At 36.5% G+C, this 17,676-nt stretch overlaps 1 protein-coding gene and 1 long non-coding RNA gene across 4 annotated transcripts in view; one reads left to right on the forward strand and one right to left on the reverse strand.

The window, feature by feature from the left end:
• clstn2 (calsyntenin 2) overlaps nt 1-17,676 on the forward strand; it is a 438,919-nt gene that overhangs the window by 307,823 nt on the left and 113,420 nt on the right. The window contains exon 4 of the mRNA XM_002941193.5: nt 3,382-3,590. Coding sequence (XP_002941239.2) covers nt 3,382-3,590 — 209 coding nt within the window. The remainder of the gene's footprint in view (nt 1-3,381; nt 3,591-17,676) is intronic.
• Nucleotides 1-17,676, reverse strand: part of LOC105945392 — a 143,649-nt gene that overhangs the window by 2,349 nt on the left and 123,624 nt on the right. For 2 of the 3 annotated variants that reach the window (XR_001924664.2, XR_004222719.1), the window contains one exon: nt 574-649. This is a non-coding gene — a long non-coding RNA (uncharacterized LOC105945392). Of the gene's footprint in view, nt 1-573; nt 650-3,354; nt 3,445-17,676 lie in introns of those variants that run through there. The other variant, XR_001168986.3, reaches the window with a different exon arrangement.

Here is a 17,676-nt window from a genome sequence, read left to right on the forward strand (position 1 = left end):
AGAAGCAGAGCACAGAGAAAGGAGTATATTTTGAGATCAGAGATGAGCTATAGCCATTGGCTTTGTTGTTCTGTCAGCTATTTAAAAAGTTAGTGCAACCTGGTCTTGAATATCATTAACTCACTGCATCTTGAACATTATAAGAAAGCATATCCTTTTTACATTAAAATATACAGGAAAGCTGGAAGAAGTCTCCTGACATTGCCATGACTTATATAAAAGTCCTTCTATTACAGCGAATGGTCATTAAAATTCTTATTGACTGCTGATATCTTTATGCCATTTATACCTAACAACATGCAATCTAAATGCAAAGTAAAAGAGTTTTAAAACATAATGTAATTAAACACCATGAAGAGATTCTGCACCCATATTAATCCTTAAGCCGGGAAGGAATTTAATTAAACATATCTCAGAATAAAGCATGACCCTGGCACAAAAATGGTTCTAAATACCTGTGCAACGTGGCCAGTCATGTTCATTGTTTCTACAGTGCATTACTTCACTAGTTTTCTCATCTTCATTATTCAATAACACCCAGCTTCCCCCTGCAGTTCTCCTTGATGCAATTACCTTCGTGTCTCTGATTTCCTGTTTGAATTTCTCATCTAAGCTGCCATTGTCCATTCATCATGTGCCTCTGCCCTTTCTAGGAGAAGCAAAGAATTATACTTGTCCAAACTCATTAAAAAGCCCACACAGTAATTGTATTGCAAGAGTGAATTATAAGGCCAAAAGGGTCATTGATATTGCTTCCTCATCAATAATTCGGCATTGAATGGGTTTCTTGGAAAAGCTATTTTTGGTACTGTCAAATTCAAATGTTGCTGGAAATGGAAATATATATATATATTTTTGTGAAAGCCCTAAATGCATATAACATGCTTTGACTTCTTTCATTTTAGCTTCCCTTGCAAATGTTTTACAGTGCCAGTCATACAAACAAATGGCATTACAAAGAGCTGGCTTATTACAATTAACTTATTACCAGAGTATTTCCTCTTAAAACGTCCTTGCAGGGGATGATGGTGGGGGTTCTACTTTGGATGCCTTATAGGTCATTGGAATTGCACGTACAATGGGATCAATAAAGATGATTAAAGCACTAAATGTCAATACAAGAACTGTAATGAAAGGCATTAAGAGAGTCTTAAAAAAGGGGGTTTACAAGAATCAATGGATTAACAGTGCAATGAGTAGCCCAGGAAATACAGAAGTGTTTGATCCACCAATGAATCAATTAGGAATCAAACTAGAAATAACGCCCATGGTTGCTGCTTGGAATCTGACATGTAGTGTAGCAAGAGGGAAAAAGACTATTTAGTGATGTCTTTATATTGGTACTAAAATAAATTTGCTTATATGGCATAGAGGCCCAAACAGATTGGTACAGATTACTCATAAATGGTGGGGTATATTGAAAATAACATGTAAGTGCTGGCAAATAACACTGAGATTTGCTGAGCCATCTGTTTGTAATGTTAGATTACATATGCTGTTCTTCACCATGGTGGAGACAAACACTGTCCTTTAACACAGAGTGAAGCCTCTTCTACAAACTAAAAATTCCCCAAAAACTGCTAATATATACAGTGTTCCATATGACATACTGTAGGTTGAAAGAGGTTTGAAAAGCTGGATGTATACATATGGATCCAACCTTGTTTTGACATCGCACAGCATTTATTACATTGGAAAAAAGTGTGGAAATGATCTGTATAAATCTGTCTGTGAATAAGTATTCATTTATGTGCTGCATTTATTTTTCCTTGGGAGCTTTAAACGAATTTCTGGTAAGCCAATACTGAAATCATTTATAATACATAAAACAAAACTGGTGCCAAAAGTCAGATGCAGATAGCCTACAATTAATAGTAAATTATGCCTTACAAGTAGGGTTTATTCTCTTTATTTTTCAGTACAAGTTTGGTGGAATATATTGGTATATATGTACAGACAGCCTTATTTATCTGCTCATTGTTATATATTACTGTAAATGGGAGCAGCTGAACTATAGAAAACATTTCAGCTTTCATTGCTCTACCCCCAATAAAGGTGCCAGTTTTTAGGTTGGGATAGGGAGGACATTTATCTTGGATATACAGCATCAGAGGAGTTACCTTATGGGGAATAGACAAAGAGCATGTTATATTTTGTACCATTCTTTTAATTTATAACCCTGCAGCCCCCCAGCTCTAGTTAAGCTATACGTTAACTGCCAGAAACACAATGCAGAGAATGTATTTTAACAACAGCTGCAGGATTATAGGTTGGATATCCGTAATTGATGTCACTTCTCTCCTCCCATATGGCCTTATCATTTCTATAATAACAAACCCCCCTTTTCTAACATCTCACTTTCTCTTACACCAGCCCAGGTAAGAAGGTGACTGAATAAGTAGGTACATCTCTTAACCTGACTTGGTCTCTGTAGAGTATAAACACACTTCACTTTAAATATTATACTGATGGAGCAAACTTTCTTTTGACATCATATGTTTTACATGGCACAACAACAATCATTTCTATGGAAGAGCATAAAGGCATTATTTAAGCTTGGAACCACGGTTGCTTTCCCCGCAATTAAAGATACTTGTGTCAAAATTTTCTTGCGCTGCTCAGTCCTTCCTGCCTTCTTTTCCGAATTAGGTGCTGTTGCATCCATTGACCCTGGGTACCCTTAGAACCCTGCATCAATCAACTCAGTTGAGTTGCACCAAAAGAATAGTGTGCACACATTACTCACATGCTGAACACCAGAAATGTCACCAGACAGACCTTGAAAATATTTGGCACAATTGCACCTGATTTGCTACAGAGTACACACACAGTTGTGTTCATTTTCAGATGCAGTTGAGGTAGGTGCAGCAAAATTGCATCACAAGAATCAGCCTTTGTGACCGAAACACACTGGAATTGTGGAGAAAAAACATGGGATTGTGCTCAAAATTGCACTTTTCTCAGTGCACTTGCAGACGTACATGAGCCGTACAGTGTTAATAGAAGGATACCAATAATAATGGTAGTCTCTTTACTATAATAGTTTTAGGCATTTTTGTTATGAAATAGTTGTAGCATTTTTGTCAAGTACGTGCATTAGCACTAATGCGATATATGTTTTTTTCAAACCAGCAAATTTATTTAGGAATTAAATCAACCATCAGAAAAAAACACCATATTGGAATACTTTTTCAGAAATAAAGTGAGATGGGCAATTAAAATGTGTTAAGTACTTTATATATTGTAAATATTCATTCTTTTATAAACTGTTATCAAATCTCCCATTTAGTTATCATATTATTATTCTATGAGCAAACCTATAAAACACAATGATAAATTCAAAAAGTGTCTTACATTTTTGCACATGTTTCTTTCTGCCAGAGCTGTAGTTCATATACAAGTGAATGACGTGAATGAGTTTGCTCCGGTGTTTAAAGAGAAGAAGTACAGTGCCATGGTGACGGAGGGGAAGATCTATGATAGCATCCTACAGGTGGAAGCAATGGATGAGGACTGCTCCCCCCAGTACAGTCAGATCTGCAATTATGAAATAGTAACAAGTGATGTGCCATTTGCTATTGACAGAAACGGTGAGTGTTAATTACATTTACAGTACAGGGCAGGTACAGCACTGAATACACTTCTTACTAATATTAGATCCACTGCAATTCTTTATACTTAAACCACAAATAAGGATACTTTTTGCAAATATGATAAAAACAAACTTGTATAAATGTAAAAAAGGAGCACAAACAACAAATTAAACTTGCAGTATTAGTTGGGGCCTTTCCATCCAGTCTAATTAAATTTGAGGGCCTGGGGGAGAAGGTGATCTTGTAACTGAGTCTACAAAAGCCTAATTGCAGGTAACTGAAATATCAATCTGCGGAGGTGTAGTTTGCTCACTTATTTGATTAAGAAAGTATATAATGCACTTTAATATTGCTTCAGTATGAGATTCTGTAAAAAATGTACACTTTGTTCACATAGTCAAATGCTATACAGGTATGGGATCTGTCATCCAGAAAGCTGTGTCATTCAGATCTGTAATGTGAGATTAGTGATCACCCACTTTCTATTTATTCCTATGAGATTTTTAGAAGAGTATTTATCAGATGGTGAATTCTAACTTTCACCCATTGATAAATACACTCTTAAAAATCCCACAGGAATGAAAAGAATGTGGGTGAGTTTTTATGTATTAATACTAAACTCACATTTTGATAAATCTGCCCCTAAGTCTACTAAAAATCATTTAAACATTAAATAAACCCAATAGGAATGTTTTGCCTCCAATAAAGATGAATTCTATTTTAGTTATTTGGAGCAATTCCAGTTAATGGATCCCATACCTGTACCACAGGTTATGCAGTAACAAAGGGCAAACTGAGACTGTATCAACCTATAGCAAGATTATTTGGAGGCTGGAAAAGTTGTTTTCTTAAAACTTTGCTCAGAAAGTACATTATGTCATGTCAGATGTTAATAAAGGCATTATAAATATTTGGAAATAATATGGTTAATTAATAAGCTTTTTTTCTTACAATTTAAGTTTGCAGGCACATTTTAGTGTGGTTAATATCGCGCAAGCATTGTTAAAGAAAAGGCAGGTATGAATTTAAATATTTTAAATGAAGATGACCTGCATGTTAAATGAGAAGGAAAGTCATTTTGGCATTTTACTGACAATAGATTTTACTGCCATCTAGAACACTATTTATTCTGCAGAAAGCATAACCATACCTGAGTAAAGAGCCCTAGAAGCTTTCTCTGTTTAAGATTGCAGCTGCCATTTTAGTGTGGCCTTTATAGCTTCCTGCTTGAAGATTAGCCGTTATAGCTCAGATTACACATTCCTAAGGGTCGGGGGAGTGAGTTTTATGAATTCTTATGGTTGGGAGGAGCAGAAGGGAGAGAGGGGAGAACTGCGCAGACTCTGGCCCCCGGAATCATGCCATTTTAGCTTGGTCTTCATAGCTTTTCTCCTTGCAGCTCTAGTCCTCTTGGTAGCTCAGATCACATACTCCTAATGGCGGGGGGAGTGAGTTTTATGAATTCTTGTGGGGGGGGGGAGCAGGAGAGAGGAGAGAACTGTGCAGACTGTGGCCCCAGGAATGAGGGATTTTTGTGAGAGAGGAAGTCAGATACCCTAAGAACATGTTTACAAAAAAAGGAGACAAGAAATCCTGTGTTTCTTTTGATAGAGGACTTAGTGCACTTTTCTGTGAATGCTTATGGCTGTATTTACATAGACCTTTCTGATAAAACTTACTTAGTTTTTACCTTTCCTTCTCTTTTAAAGGCAGTGTATAAGGAAAAATGTATTTTGTCGTTACAACCTCATTGCACCCCCGCCTAATGGTTTAAAATTTTAGTGGTTGAGCACAACTTTCCCTTTTTTTGCTATAAGGAAAAATATGGGTCTGTCACAGTAGTGACCTACACAAACTGTTCTGTCCTATGCCCTGTTGCCAGCAAATTTAGATACTGCATAAAGTGTTTTTCCTATGAAGATTGAATTGTCTTTATAAATGCTTGTCTGTCATAAAGTGTGGCTGGGGACCTAAAGATAATAAGCTGGCAGAATCTGAATGGAAAAAAAAGACCTGGAAAACTGCTTGTCTCCCAGACACCAGCACTCTTTTTGCGTTCAGTAATTTGGATATTAGAGGACGGATGTTCCGTTGATGAATACGTTTGGGCTGCAAACTGCTGTTTTCTCTGCCAACCATATTCTCTTTTGGGTAATGCACTTATCGCAAGCACACCAGAGATGTAACCTTTTGCGAAATAAAAAGGGTTTTTAGCATCAGCATAATGAGTAATTTTGACATTGCACAGTACAGTACACCCAGAAAATAACACAGAATGCTAATCTTTAAATTGTTTTTGAGCTGGATGACAAAGACTGGTAGTATACATGTATGCTTTCAAGCCTATGAAAGAAACTGCCATTTTGTAATATTTTAAATACTCTATTTTTGTCCCTTGAACACGAACAGAGAATAGCTGATATCATGTGCAGAAGATGAAAGAGAAAAGATGAAAGTCTAAACTATTTTTGTAATAATGAGCATAAAGTAAAAGCGACTTGTTTTAATGTTTGGTGAAAGGAACATAATTTCATGATTTTAGGGCTTCTAAATCCTTTGTTCATTTATAAGATGAGAAATAAATCTGGATTAGCCTGGTATACTGAACTCTTGCTCAGTGATCAGCGCACCATTGAGTAAGTACTGTGCTTTCCCAAGAAGGGTTCTCTGAATTTCCACAACATTTGTGGGTTTGCACATTGTTGTACACTAATGGCGACTTTAACATAAACAGGCAAGGGGCAGCTCATTAGAAAGGGTGATTCAGATGAAATCCTAGCGTCGGGATAGTCTGCTTCCTGTTTATTCCTGCATATGGTCCTGTCCTCTTAATAACACAAATTAAGTTTTTTGATTAAACAACCAGGAATGGGTGTAAGTCTTTGTCTCTAGTCCAGTTCTAACCTTGTTTTATATCAGAACTACCTGAAAGAAATGTGACCTGTGAATTCTGGAATAACAAAGTCTTAATTAGTGCATCAAGAGCTGCACAGAATTTGGAACAACAGGCAAAAAAATAATATGAACCTTAGGGCTTAATTCCACAGGGGATTTTGATCAGATTTTGTGGGTCAGATTTCTCTGATCTTGTTATGCAACACCAGGAGGAGCACGATCCTAAAAAATCTGATCCCCATAGACTGTAATGTAAAGTCGGATCAGATAAAGTTGGATGGTGTGTTTTGTTCCTATATCTACATCCAATAGTCAATGTATTTCAATGAGAAAAAAAGTCTGTCGGACACCATCAGATTTTATCTAGTCAGATGAAGACACAGCATGAAGTGTTCCCTTCCAACAGGCACATCGTGTCAGATGGCAATCCTTCTGATTTTTCTTGGTTTTATTTTATTTTGACCCATGTGACTACATTCAATTTCTGGGTTGTTTTGTCGATCTGACACAATCCTACAAAATCTCCATAGGAGTTTAGCCCTTTTTCATAAGAACCGGCCAGGAATAAATCTATTTTAGTTGCAAAACATTTTTTTTACTTTTTACTTTACTTATTTACTTTTGCTAGGCCCATCTCATTGTTGGTATTTGGAGAAAAGTTCAGCAGGACTGAGGCAACTCTATTTTGAGAGGGTCTTTTTTGGCTCACTTCTAATAATCTTCCTTGGAGATACCCTTACTTCATCACTCTTCTCTAGTAATTGACTCTACCTATCTTTGCTGCAATTCTACATGGCTGAAATGAAGATCTATGAACTTCTAGATTGTTAAATAGGATAATCTTCTTGGTTATGGTTCTGACCCTCCTGTCTTCTCAAAGCCCCACTTAAAAGGATTGCTGTAGTTTTCTTGAATACTTGAAGGCTCTTGTCATATACAGTGCTGTATTTATGTTGAGTACCACCCCAGGCATCATGGAAAGACTTGTATGAACCTGAGCATGTGTCTTTAATTAATTAATTAATTCATTCATTAAATCAATAAATTAATGCATTAAGGAGTGAGCTGGCACCAAGGGTGGTATAAACAAGTTGGTTTATAGATGGAAAGTTGTCTGCTGATACAAATGGCATCTTTAGATAATCATCTGTGATAACCACATTTTAACAAAATAGAAGAGCAGACAATGTATTGGAATAATCTGATACATCCTGTTGAAAACAAGGACACTAGAATTTTAAAAAGAAATGGTACAGATGAGAGTAGAATAGGAAAAACAGAGTAAACATTCCTGCACTGAGAATTAAGGTGGAGAATGAGCCTTACTAACAACAAAGTTTTTTTTACCAGATCACCTTTTTTTGACAAGATTTCAAACAGTGAATTTGCACTTTCTTTGTATGTATTGTTTCCATATTCTTTTTTACTCCTAAAGAGGTGCTCAGCTCAGCTTTTCATTAAGTCTAGCTTTCCCACTTTTTACTATCCATTTGAGGAGAAAATGACTTTTTTGTCACTTGCCATTTTTGATGCATAGATTTACATATTCACCTTTCAGCAGAACTGATGAACTTTGCAGAATAATATAATTCATCTGAGTGTGAAATGACTTGCATTTGTTAATTTCTGAACAAAGTCAGCCATCCAGCTTTGCCAGCTCACGGAGCCCAAACACCACCTTTTTATAAGCTTTTCATGTGCCCTGGCATTTACACTTGCACACATAAATCTGTTTGCTTCTAACACTTCTGATCTAAATTCACTTAACATATAATGTAAACTAAAAATTAAAGAAAATGTTTTTGTAACTTTTAAACAACTTGCTTAGTTTAGGCCCATGCGTTATTGAGGAAGTAAAATGGAGAGAGTAGTATATGAAATGGGCACCAGATAATCTTTATAATGTGAACCAAGCAATAGTAGCAGCTAAAGGGACTCTGTAATGATCTTCATGGAATACTTTTTATTTATTTTATTTAAAATGTTATTTTTGAACCAACAAATGTTAGCTGTAATATTGGTGTGTAGGAGCCATCTCCTACACAACAATCAGCTATTCAGCAACAGTAACCTTCAGCTATTGTTTCTCCTACTCCCATGTAACTGGAGGAGTCCCAAGCCAGACTAGTATTTCTTACAATTGAGTGCTATTCTGATACCTACTGGGAGCTACCTTGCTGCCTTCCCATTGTTCTGCTGGTCGGCTGCTGGGAGGGGGGTGATAACTCTCCAACTTGCAGCTCAGCAGTAAAGTGGGACTTAAGTTTATCAGAGTACAGGTCACATGGCTGCGGCGCCCTGGGAAATGAAGAATATAGCTAGCTCCATGTAATATTTCAAAATTAAATATAAAAATTATATTTGCGTCTTTGAAAAACAGATTTCAATGCAGGATTCTGCTGGAGAAGCTCTATTAACTGATGTGTTTGAAAAAAAACATGTTTTCCCATGACAGTATTACTTTGGTAGAACAGCAGATTAGCACAGAGATATATATTTAAGTACAACAAAAGTTATTGAATAAAGTTGACTTAAAACAGAAATGAAAACATTTTAGGATATACCTCAATGTCCCCAATCAAGATTCCATTACCATCACTCCTAGCCATTTTACCCTTCCAAACCACTTCCTTTTTTGACAGCCTCATCCTTTTTCTGATAAAGAGGAGTAGTTGAGAGTTACTAGAAAAGACATTAGGTCACATATACTAACAGTGACTGCCATGTTATACATCCAAGCTGCTACACAGCCGAACAGACAATAGATTGAGGAACAAGGCACACCAAAATATAGAAAAATCTTTATTAAATCTTAAATACAAAAAACCCAACGCGTTTCAACACCACAAAGAGGGGCCTTTGTAAGGGTCACATGCATTAAGAAAGTAGATGCATATTTCACTGCATTCTTGCATCTATTTCCTTATTGCCTGATACTTGGGGACAGATATCCCCCCTAGAGTGAGCACCCAGCTGGCTGCATGGAATTTGATTTTGGTGTGCCAGCCTAATTTACAATGATTATTTGTTACACAGCCCAAGGCTTTGCAAAAGAAAAAATAGAGATCTTAGATGTAAATGCTGCATTTGCACTATATGAATAAATTATATTGATTACTGTAAATGTAATTAATTCAAGTTTTTACCTCAATTTGATTTTTTTTCGGCACAAATTGTAAATTCAAATTCAAGTTACTGGATCTCAAAATTTTACTACTATGCATAAAATAATTGAAAACTAAAGACATGTTTGTGTCTAAATGCTGGAGAGTTCACGTAGAGTTTAATGAGAGTTATATTTTCAAATTTCAAGGAATTCGAGATTTTGAGAAATTTGTCAGTGAAAATGAATGCCAGTGTGATTCACTACATCCCAGTGGTTTTTCACACTTTTAAGCGATCAAATCAACAATCCGAAATCCTCTTAAGTTTCACAACAAAGTTTCTGCCAAGGAAGGGACATCTGCCATTAACTACATGGTCTCGGCATATATTAGATCAGTGGTTCTCAACCTTCCTAATGCCGCAACCCTTTAATACAGTTCCTCACATTGTGGTGACCCCCAACCATAAAATTATTCCTAAGACCATCGGAAATATGTGTTTTCCAATGGTCTTAGGCGACCACTGTGAAAGGGTCATTCGACCCCCAAAGGGGTCCCGACCCACAGGTTGAGAACCGCTGTTAGATGGTGAACTGTCGGATTCAAAGTTTTAGCCGTTTTGTCAAATAGTAAATCTCAGAAAAAGTCAAAACTTTTTTTCTAGAACTTTTAGAGCTAAAAAATAATCTGACCTTTACTAAATGACCCTTAAGACTATTTGCAAGTGATTTACGGTTTTTAACAAGAGAGGTGGAATATAAAAAAAGCAGAAATACAAAGTAATGATAACATTCAAATTGTAGCCTCACAGAGCAAGGGTTGTTTGGTTGCTGGGGTCAGTGACCCCTATCCAAGATCTGGAAAAATATGTGCTACATTTAGTTATGAGCGAATTGGTCCCATTTTGCTTTGCCGAAATTTGCAAACCTTTTCAAAGAAACGATGGAAAATCCGCAAAACAGGTAAAGTGTTGCGCATAAAAAAAATTCTCGCGTATGCCAATTTTTTTGTTGTGCTGCAAATTTTTACGGCGCAAATTTTGTCGTCTGTTTGGTAAAACTCATACACTTGCTGTGAATCCATGCCTGATGAATTATTTCGCCCTTCACTAGTTAGATTTTATTTCATGGGGTTGGGCATATGTGTTATCTCTTATTAATAGTGATGAGCGAATCTGTCCTATCTTGCTTGGCCAATAAATCCGCAAATCTTTCAAAAGCATCGCGAAACAGCGAAAATGTCGCAATGCGGCAAAAATGTCACGTGGAAAAAAAATTGTCGCCCATGACTATTCTTTTGATACCCGTGACTATTCCTGCGACAATTTTTGGGCGCGCGACTATTCTTGCGACAATTTTGGCCGTGCGACTTTCCTTTTCACGTCCGCAACTATTCTTGCGACAATTTTTGGACACGTGACTATTCTTGCGACAATTTTTGGATGTGCAGTGAATTTTTCATCCGTTTCACAAAACAATACGCCAATAGTGAAATGCAGAAATTCGCCACATTTTCGCCCATCACTACTTATTAAATATATCTATATATTTATTGGAATGATTATGACATGTCCTGTTCAGTGTTAAAGATTTAGATGATGAAATTGGCACAGTAGTCTCGGAAGACTCATGGCAAGATCAATGATCCTTTATATGAAAACTTATTATTAACATTTAAAGCTTCCTCGCTAGGGATGTAGCGAACCTCAAAAAAAAAAGTTCGCGAACGCATTCGCGAACTTACGCCAAAAAGCGCGAATATTCGCGAACTTTGCGAACCCCATAGACTTCAATGGGAAGGCGAACTTTAAAACCTAGAAAAGTCATTTCTGCCCAGAAAACTAATTTTAAAGTTGTTTAAAGGGTGCCACGACCTGGACAGTGGCATGCAGAAGGGGGATCAAGGGCAAAAATTTCTCTGAAAAATACTTTGTTGACACAGCGTTGCGTAAAATCGCAAAGGCAGCTGGCAGACCTAGCGGAAATACGCAGCGTTTTTTGCTATTTCACGCTATTACCACCATGGAAACTGGATTTGCTGAAAAACGCCATGTATGGCTTGCGCGGCGTTTTTAGGCCGTGAAAAAACGCAGCGGAGAAACGCCACGCGAACCCAAATAGCAAACATACGCGAAAAGTTCACGAACTTACGTGTTCGCGAACACCCGATGTTCGCGCGAATTAGTTCGCCGGCGAACAGTGCGCTACATCTCTGTTCCTCGCCCTGGAGAAACCTAAAAGGTAATGGCATATCTGGTGTACAGCCACAAAACCACAGGAATTGTCCCAAATTGCTTTTCTTTAAGGAGAATTGTGTGACTTGTTTCATACATGAGTAAGTCTTTCCTGTAAATGTGTAAAAAAAAATTTTCTTTATGGTTTCCAAAAGTTACAGGATTTCCATTATTTATAGCGAGAAGTCATTATAGGCAATTCCTGGCAAAAGTGTTTTTTAGAGAGCTAGGTTAGTGCAAACAAAGCCAATGAACATTTAGAAAATTGTGCATGACTAAAACCCATATCTCGTACATGACATTAGAGATTATGCTTTCAGCTCATTCAAAGGTGAAATAAAATTAAGGAAAATGTAATTATATGATGTCTGTTTCTCTTTAAACCAATTCTTCCCATATCAGTAATTCCCCTTTTACAAATTATATATACAGATACATTCACAAACCTCACAGAACAGAAACACCTGTAGATATGGGGGTTATGGTAGACGGTGGAATTTGCTTGGGTGGCAATCAAAATTCTGGGAGTCACTTTGAATCAAGTAGAACTGGGCAAAACATGATAGCAATGAACAACAGTCATACATACTAGCATTGTTCTTTACATGATTTGTGTTTTATTGAGCTAAAAGTCAAATTTTTTTTGTAACAAAAATAATCAAGAATTTTTTGTGATTTATTAAGCATAAAAACCACAAAAGAGAGCTGCTGAGGTCTTCTAGAAGTCCATTGACTAGGAGTTGTCCTAGACAAATTGTATCATAGTTTTTTAATGGCAACCTTTTCCATGCAAAAAAGTACACTGGAATCCCTGGGGTCTTTTTTCTCACCAAATTTTTTCACTCAGAATACATTGGAGTATATAGACAATTTTTCATGGTGATTTTTTATCATGCAGAAAAAAAATGGGGCCTATAGGCGTTATGGCAAAATATTGCCAGTTTGCAAAAATATTCAGTGATGGTGAAATGCAGAAATTTGCTGTGAATCCATACCTGGCAAAAAAATTCACTCATCACTACTGATATGTCAAAGGTTGACTGGAAAATGTATTTTTACACGTCCCCACAGACATTAGGTAATGTATAAACAAGCACATATAGGCATACATACCTGATCAATACAATAGTATACATATGAAAACAAAAATAAATACTAGCAAGTCAGTTTTGCTTTGGTCATGGTTTCTTTCTTCTTTTAGCTATTTGCATCATGTCAGAGCTAGCAAAACTTGCAAGCCTAGCCAGTGGGTCCTATAAATGAAAGTTTGAGTCATATAAACTGTGCAATTAAAAGATCCAGGAACACTACATAAAACGTAAAATGAATTTAGTTGACCATGGCCTAACATTTTCAGGAGGACTCATAACACCCTCATGAATGCATAGTAGTACAAGTACAAGTAGCCAAATATTCTTTTTAAACATGCTGATAGACTAATTTTAGTGTGAGTGGCAATCATGCAGGAGATGCTGGGTTTAATAATTATTCTGCAGGCTATTTTAAAAAAGATTCTAGATACGTACCTAGAAACTATATGCATAAAATATCCATACTCAAAAGGACTGCTCTCAAGATTATACAACATACTATCTGAGACCAGCCTCCCACCAACCTTACCCTACGTAAAAGCTTGGGAAAAAGATCTGGGTCAAACATTAGAGGAAAATGAATGGTTTCAAATATGGGATCAAACAGCACATAACTCAATTAATACCTTCCTGCTTGAGGCAGGATACAAGGTTCTATTACGTTGGTAATTGGTCCCATCCAGACTTCATAAAATTAACAACCAATGTGACCCACATTGCTTTAGAAATGTGGAGGTGAAGGCACGGTTTATTGTACAGTATATGGTGGCAATGTTCCAGGGTACAGAGATCCTGGACCAGAGTCTATGAAATGATATTATCAGTTACAGGTATAAACCTGCTTAAATCCCCGGAACATTATTGGGAAAGAAAATTCCCAATATAAACAAAAACGCAAGGATGTTAATAAACCAAATCTTTACAGCAGCTAAATTAACAATAGCTAGAGTGTGGAAATCTCCATTTTTGCCCATACCACAATTAAAAAATAAGATTAACTGGATTTTTGCTAATGAAAAATTAACTAGTATTCTCATGGACCAAAAGAACAGTTCCAAAAAGTATGGGCCCCATAGATACAATATTCTACCTCCCCAAGTTAAATCATGCCTTCACTTTCCATATAAGACAAAAGGAAATATGAATGACGGGAAAAGTTTAATGAAAAGTCCCAAGGTACATATGGATGAGGTAGAACTGACACAAAAAAGGAAAACTCACAGGTAGAACCCGGATCTCGGAGAGAAGAAAACAGAGGTATTCCAACAAGATTTGTTTAGTTACAACATCATTTTTCCCCCTTTTGTTCCAATTTTTTGTCTCCTATTTCTCATTCCCTAGCAAACTAGAATTCTGAAAAAGCAAGATCCTGACTTGCTCACCCCCCCCCCCCACATATATATGGTTGACAAAGGAACAGTTTATTGATGTTACCAAATGCAACTTTATATATATTGATGATATTGTTATGCAATTATTATTCTCAATAAAAAAAGTTTAAAAACTAAAAAAAAAAAAAAGTTTCTACATCTTTTATTATGGGAAGGTCTAGACTGGTTGAAATCAGATAATACTGTACATTTTTGCCACTCCCTTATGCTGGAAATCTTCCAATAAGAAGGAAAAAATCAGTGAAAAATACAATACAATGGTATAGCATCTAGGAGGTTTAGACTACAGCAATAAAAATAAAAAACAATAGCCTTCACACAAGGAAGATATTGTTAGGCAGTCCAATGGATATCAAGTGTGAGTATCTTATGGGGCCCACCTAAAGTTAGTTTTAACACACAGGCAGTCTGCAATTATATAGGTGTGGGCTACATGTTCCAACTTTTCTTTGAATCTTTTTATCTGGTGTACTGATCAAACAGGAAGGAAATATGGCCCTATACAAACAATCTGGTTTTCATTATGTAATTATTGGCTGCTCTGGCTGTATTTGTGTCATTTCGGTTTGATATTTGTTGCTTTCTTGTGATATACTTATTTTTTTGCTCAGCATTGCACCAAAGACAGTCGCCAGAATGTGACTTATACAGAAACTGAAGTCTATATTCTTGTGCCTAATTGTTTTTTCTGTACTACAGGAAACAGCATCTTATAAATTCATATGTTGTTCGAAGGTGCTATTTAGTGCCTGAAGCTGTGTTATGAAATGTCATAAAACTGCCTACTTTTCTTTAGATACTAATTGGATGAATGGTGTGTTCTTTAGTTGTTTTGTCCATATAAAGCATCAGGGACCTCAAACATATTTTGCTTATTCTACAGTATTTTAGCTCTTAGTAATCTTAGTACCCCTCTCCCAATACTGTTTTCATCAACAATCATATGGGTACTTTTATTCTTTTGGGTGATCCAGTTTATTGTAATAAAATACGTTCCATCAGCGGCAAGTGTAATTAAAATAAGCCATGTAAATCAATTGTTGGGTTATGAAGGCAGCTCCCAGGGCCCATCTGGATTCATTGAGAATAAGATTAAAACCCCCTGGTATAAAAGATGATATTCAATAAAACATTTAATATAAAGAATTGTTATACACACACAAACTTTCCTGTAGAAAAAGCAAGAAGGAAAGGCAACCAGAATGTAGATATGCAAAGCACATGGCGATTGTCAGCTAAGGGAATTCCTTTTGAGCCTAACTACAAGATCTTCTCATTAACACTTGTTTATTAAGTAATATCCACTCAGCTAAATGTGGATCATGAGCTACCTGGTAGATTACTATAAAGTGGGACTGGCAGGTCAAGATCTATACTCAAGCAAGTATGTTATTCCTAGTTATCTTGTATTCATAATATAAGTTTATTTCATGTGGGTGATTCAGTACCATGTGTTACAGAATATAATTACATTAGTCACTAGTAAGTTGTCCGGTAATCTTGTTATATCCCATAGAGGCACTGGTTCTATTCTGTCTAACGAATATAACACATCAGTATGGAAGCCCCATCCTCTAACCTTGCCTACTTTTTTACACCTACAGCCCAGATGAAATAGTACCCTCTTTCTGAGGGGAGAAGTATAGAGAGACAATGGATAAGTTAGGGAGTATGTTCCAAGAGGGGTGCTTGTGCCTGGGTTTTCTTGGAGACGTAGGGCTGGAAGGCAACTACGACAATCTCTCCTGATCCATATGGAATTGGAAAATACCCTAAGGAAAAGGAACTATTTTTCACTAAAGGAGAGAGGGCTGGATACCAGCATTCCTCCCATTAATGTGCTTTGAACTCTGATGGCACTATCAGCCCCACTGGATCTGGGCAACCTGGAGGAACAGTAATAACAAAGACTGCAGTATACCAGCCTATCTGTGGCTTGGATACTAGATGTACTATCTGTGAGACACTCTGGGTAAATCCAGCCAGCTGGTGGTGCTGTTATAAACTTATTGTGAAATAAGTCTTAAAATAGCACCAACATCTTGTGCTAATTGCCGATTGCTGAAAATGAATGACTTAATTAATTACTAGAAAATCATATCCTTGACCTCTGAGTTCTTTTGACTGATAAAAATACCATGTTATCATTTCTAGGTCAAGAAGACCTGTTACAGATATCACCTTCTTTGTCATAAGCAGTGATTTACAATGGGTTTATCTGCTGGCCTTCAACCTTTTTTTCTCATGACATGCCATAAACACAGCATACGTAAATGATATTAAGGGAAATTGCCATTAAAGGAACATGTCATAGCTTATATTAGCACCTACATTGTAATGTTATTTTTAGGAGGACTGAACTGCCACATTCACGTATATATTCAGTACAGCTACATACATAACAAGCCTTTTTAAAAAGATGGCTTTCTTCATCTTCTTGAAGCACCAGATATACTGGCCGTATCTTACACACTTTGGAGAACCTAAATATTGTCATTGAACTCTAGTACTGTGTTTCGTTATCTAAATATTGAGGAAAACTATCAAACACATACAAGAAGACTTTAAACATTAAGCATATGACATACATTGAATGGAACAATATTCTTCTACTAGGTAGAGCACCATGTGCTGAATTTGAAGTAGGAGATGCCTGTGGGCATACACTGCAGTGACTGTTTGCATTACATATTTGACATTGTCAGAAAACCGATAATATAAATAGATTTTTCCTTGAGGAAAAGAAGAGTGAAGAGACATGGGTTTATCTGTGCAACACATGCATTTCCCTCTACATGTGTTGTATAATGTCACTGCTCTGTTGACTTAGCAACAAGTATTTGACTGGAAGGCTTATCTGCAGTATGGCATAATGCATGCAAATTGGGCATTCTGTATTTCCATTAGATTAATTGTATGCAAATTGTTCTCATACATATGCAGCACCCTTTGGCACTTTATTCACCTGACTAGTTTACATGTATTTTTTAACAGGAACTGCCCTGTCTAACTGAAAAAAATAGTAGACTTTCTTAATAATCCAGAACTAAAAATATTTTCCACCGCAGCGGTGTTTGCTTTGAAATCCAAGCTAATATATTATTTGTCTACATACAATGAAAGAGTATGTATAATTACATGAAGATGTTCATTAACTGCTGTGACCTTACAAGTACTAAGGATGCATATTGAGAGATTATCTCCTTCCCATGAAACCCACTGTTCATTCTTTCCAAGAAATCAAGCCATATCTTGAAATTGTTTTGCATTACAGTTTCTGAGCCTTACACACAGTGTTAGTTATTGCATTAATGTTCCTGTAAAGCATAAAAAACCCTCACTTTTATATTTTTTGGTACGTTCCTATGA

This window comes from Xenopus tropicalis, chromosome 5, assembly GCF_000004195.4.
Source record: "Xenopus tropicalis strain Nigerian chromosome 5, UCB_Xtro_10.0, whole genome shotgun sequence".
NCBI classification, from domain to species: Eukaryota; Metazoa; Chordata; class Amphibia; order Anura; family Pipidae; genus Xenopus; species Xenopus tropicalis.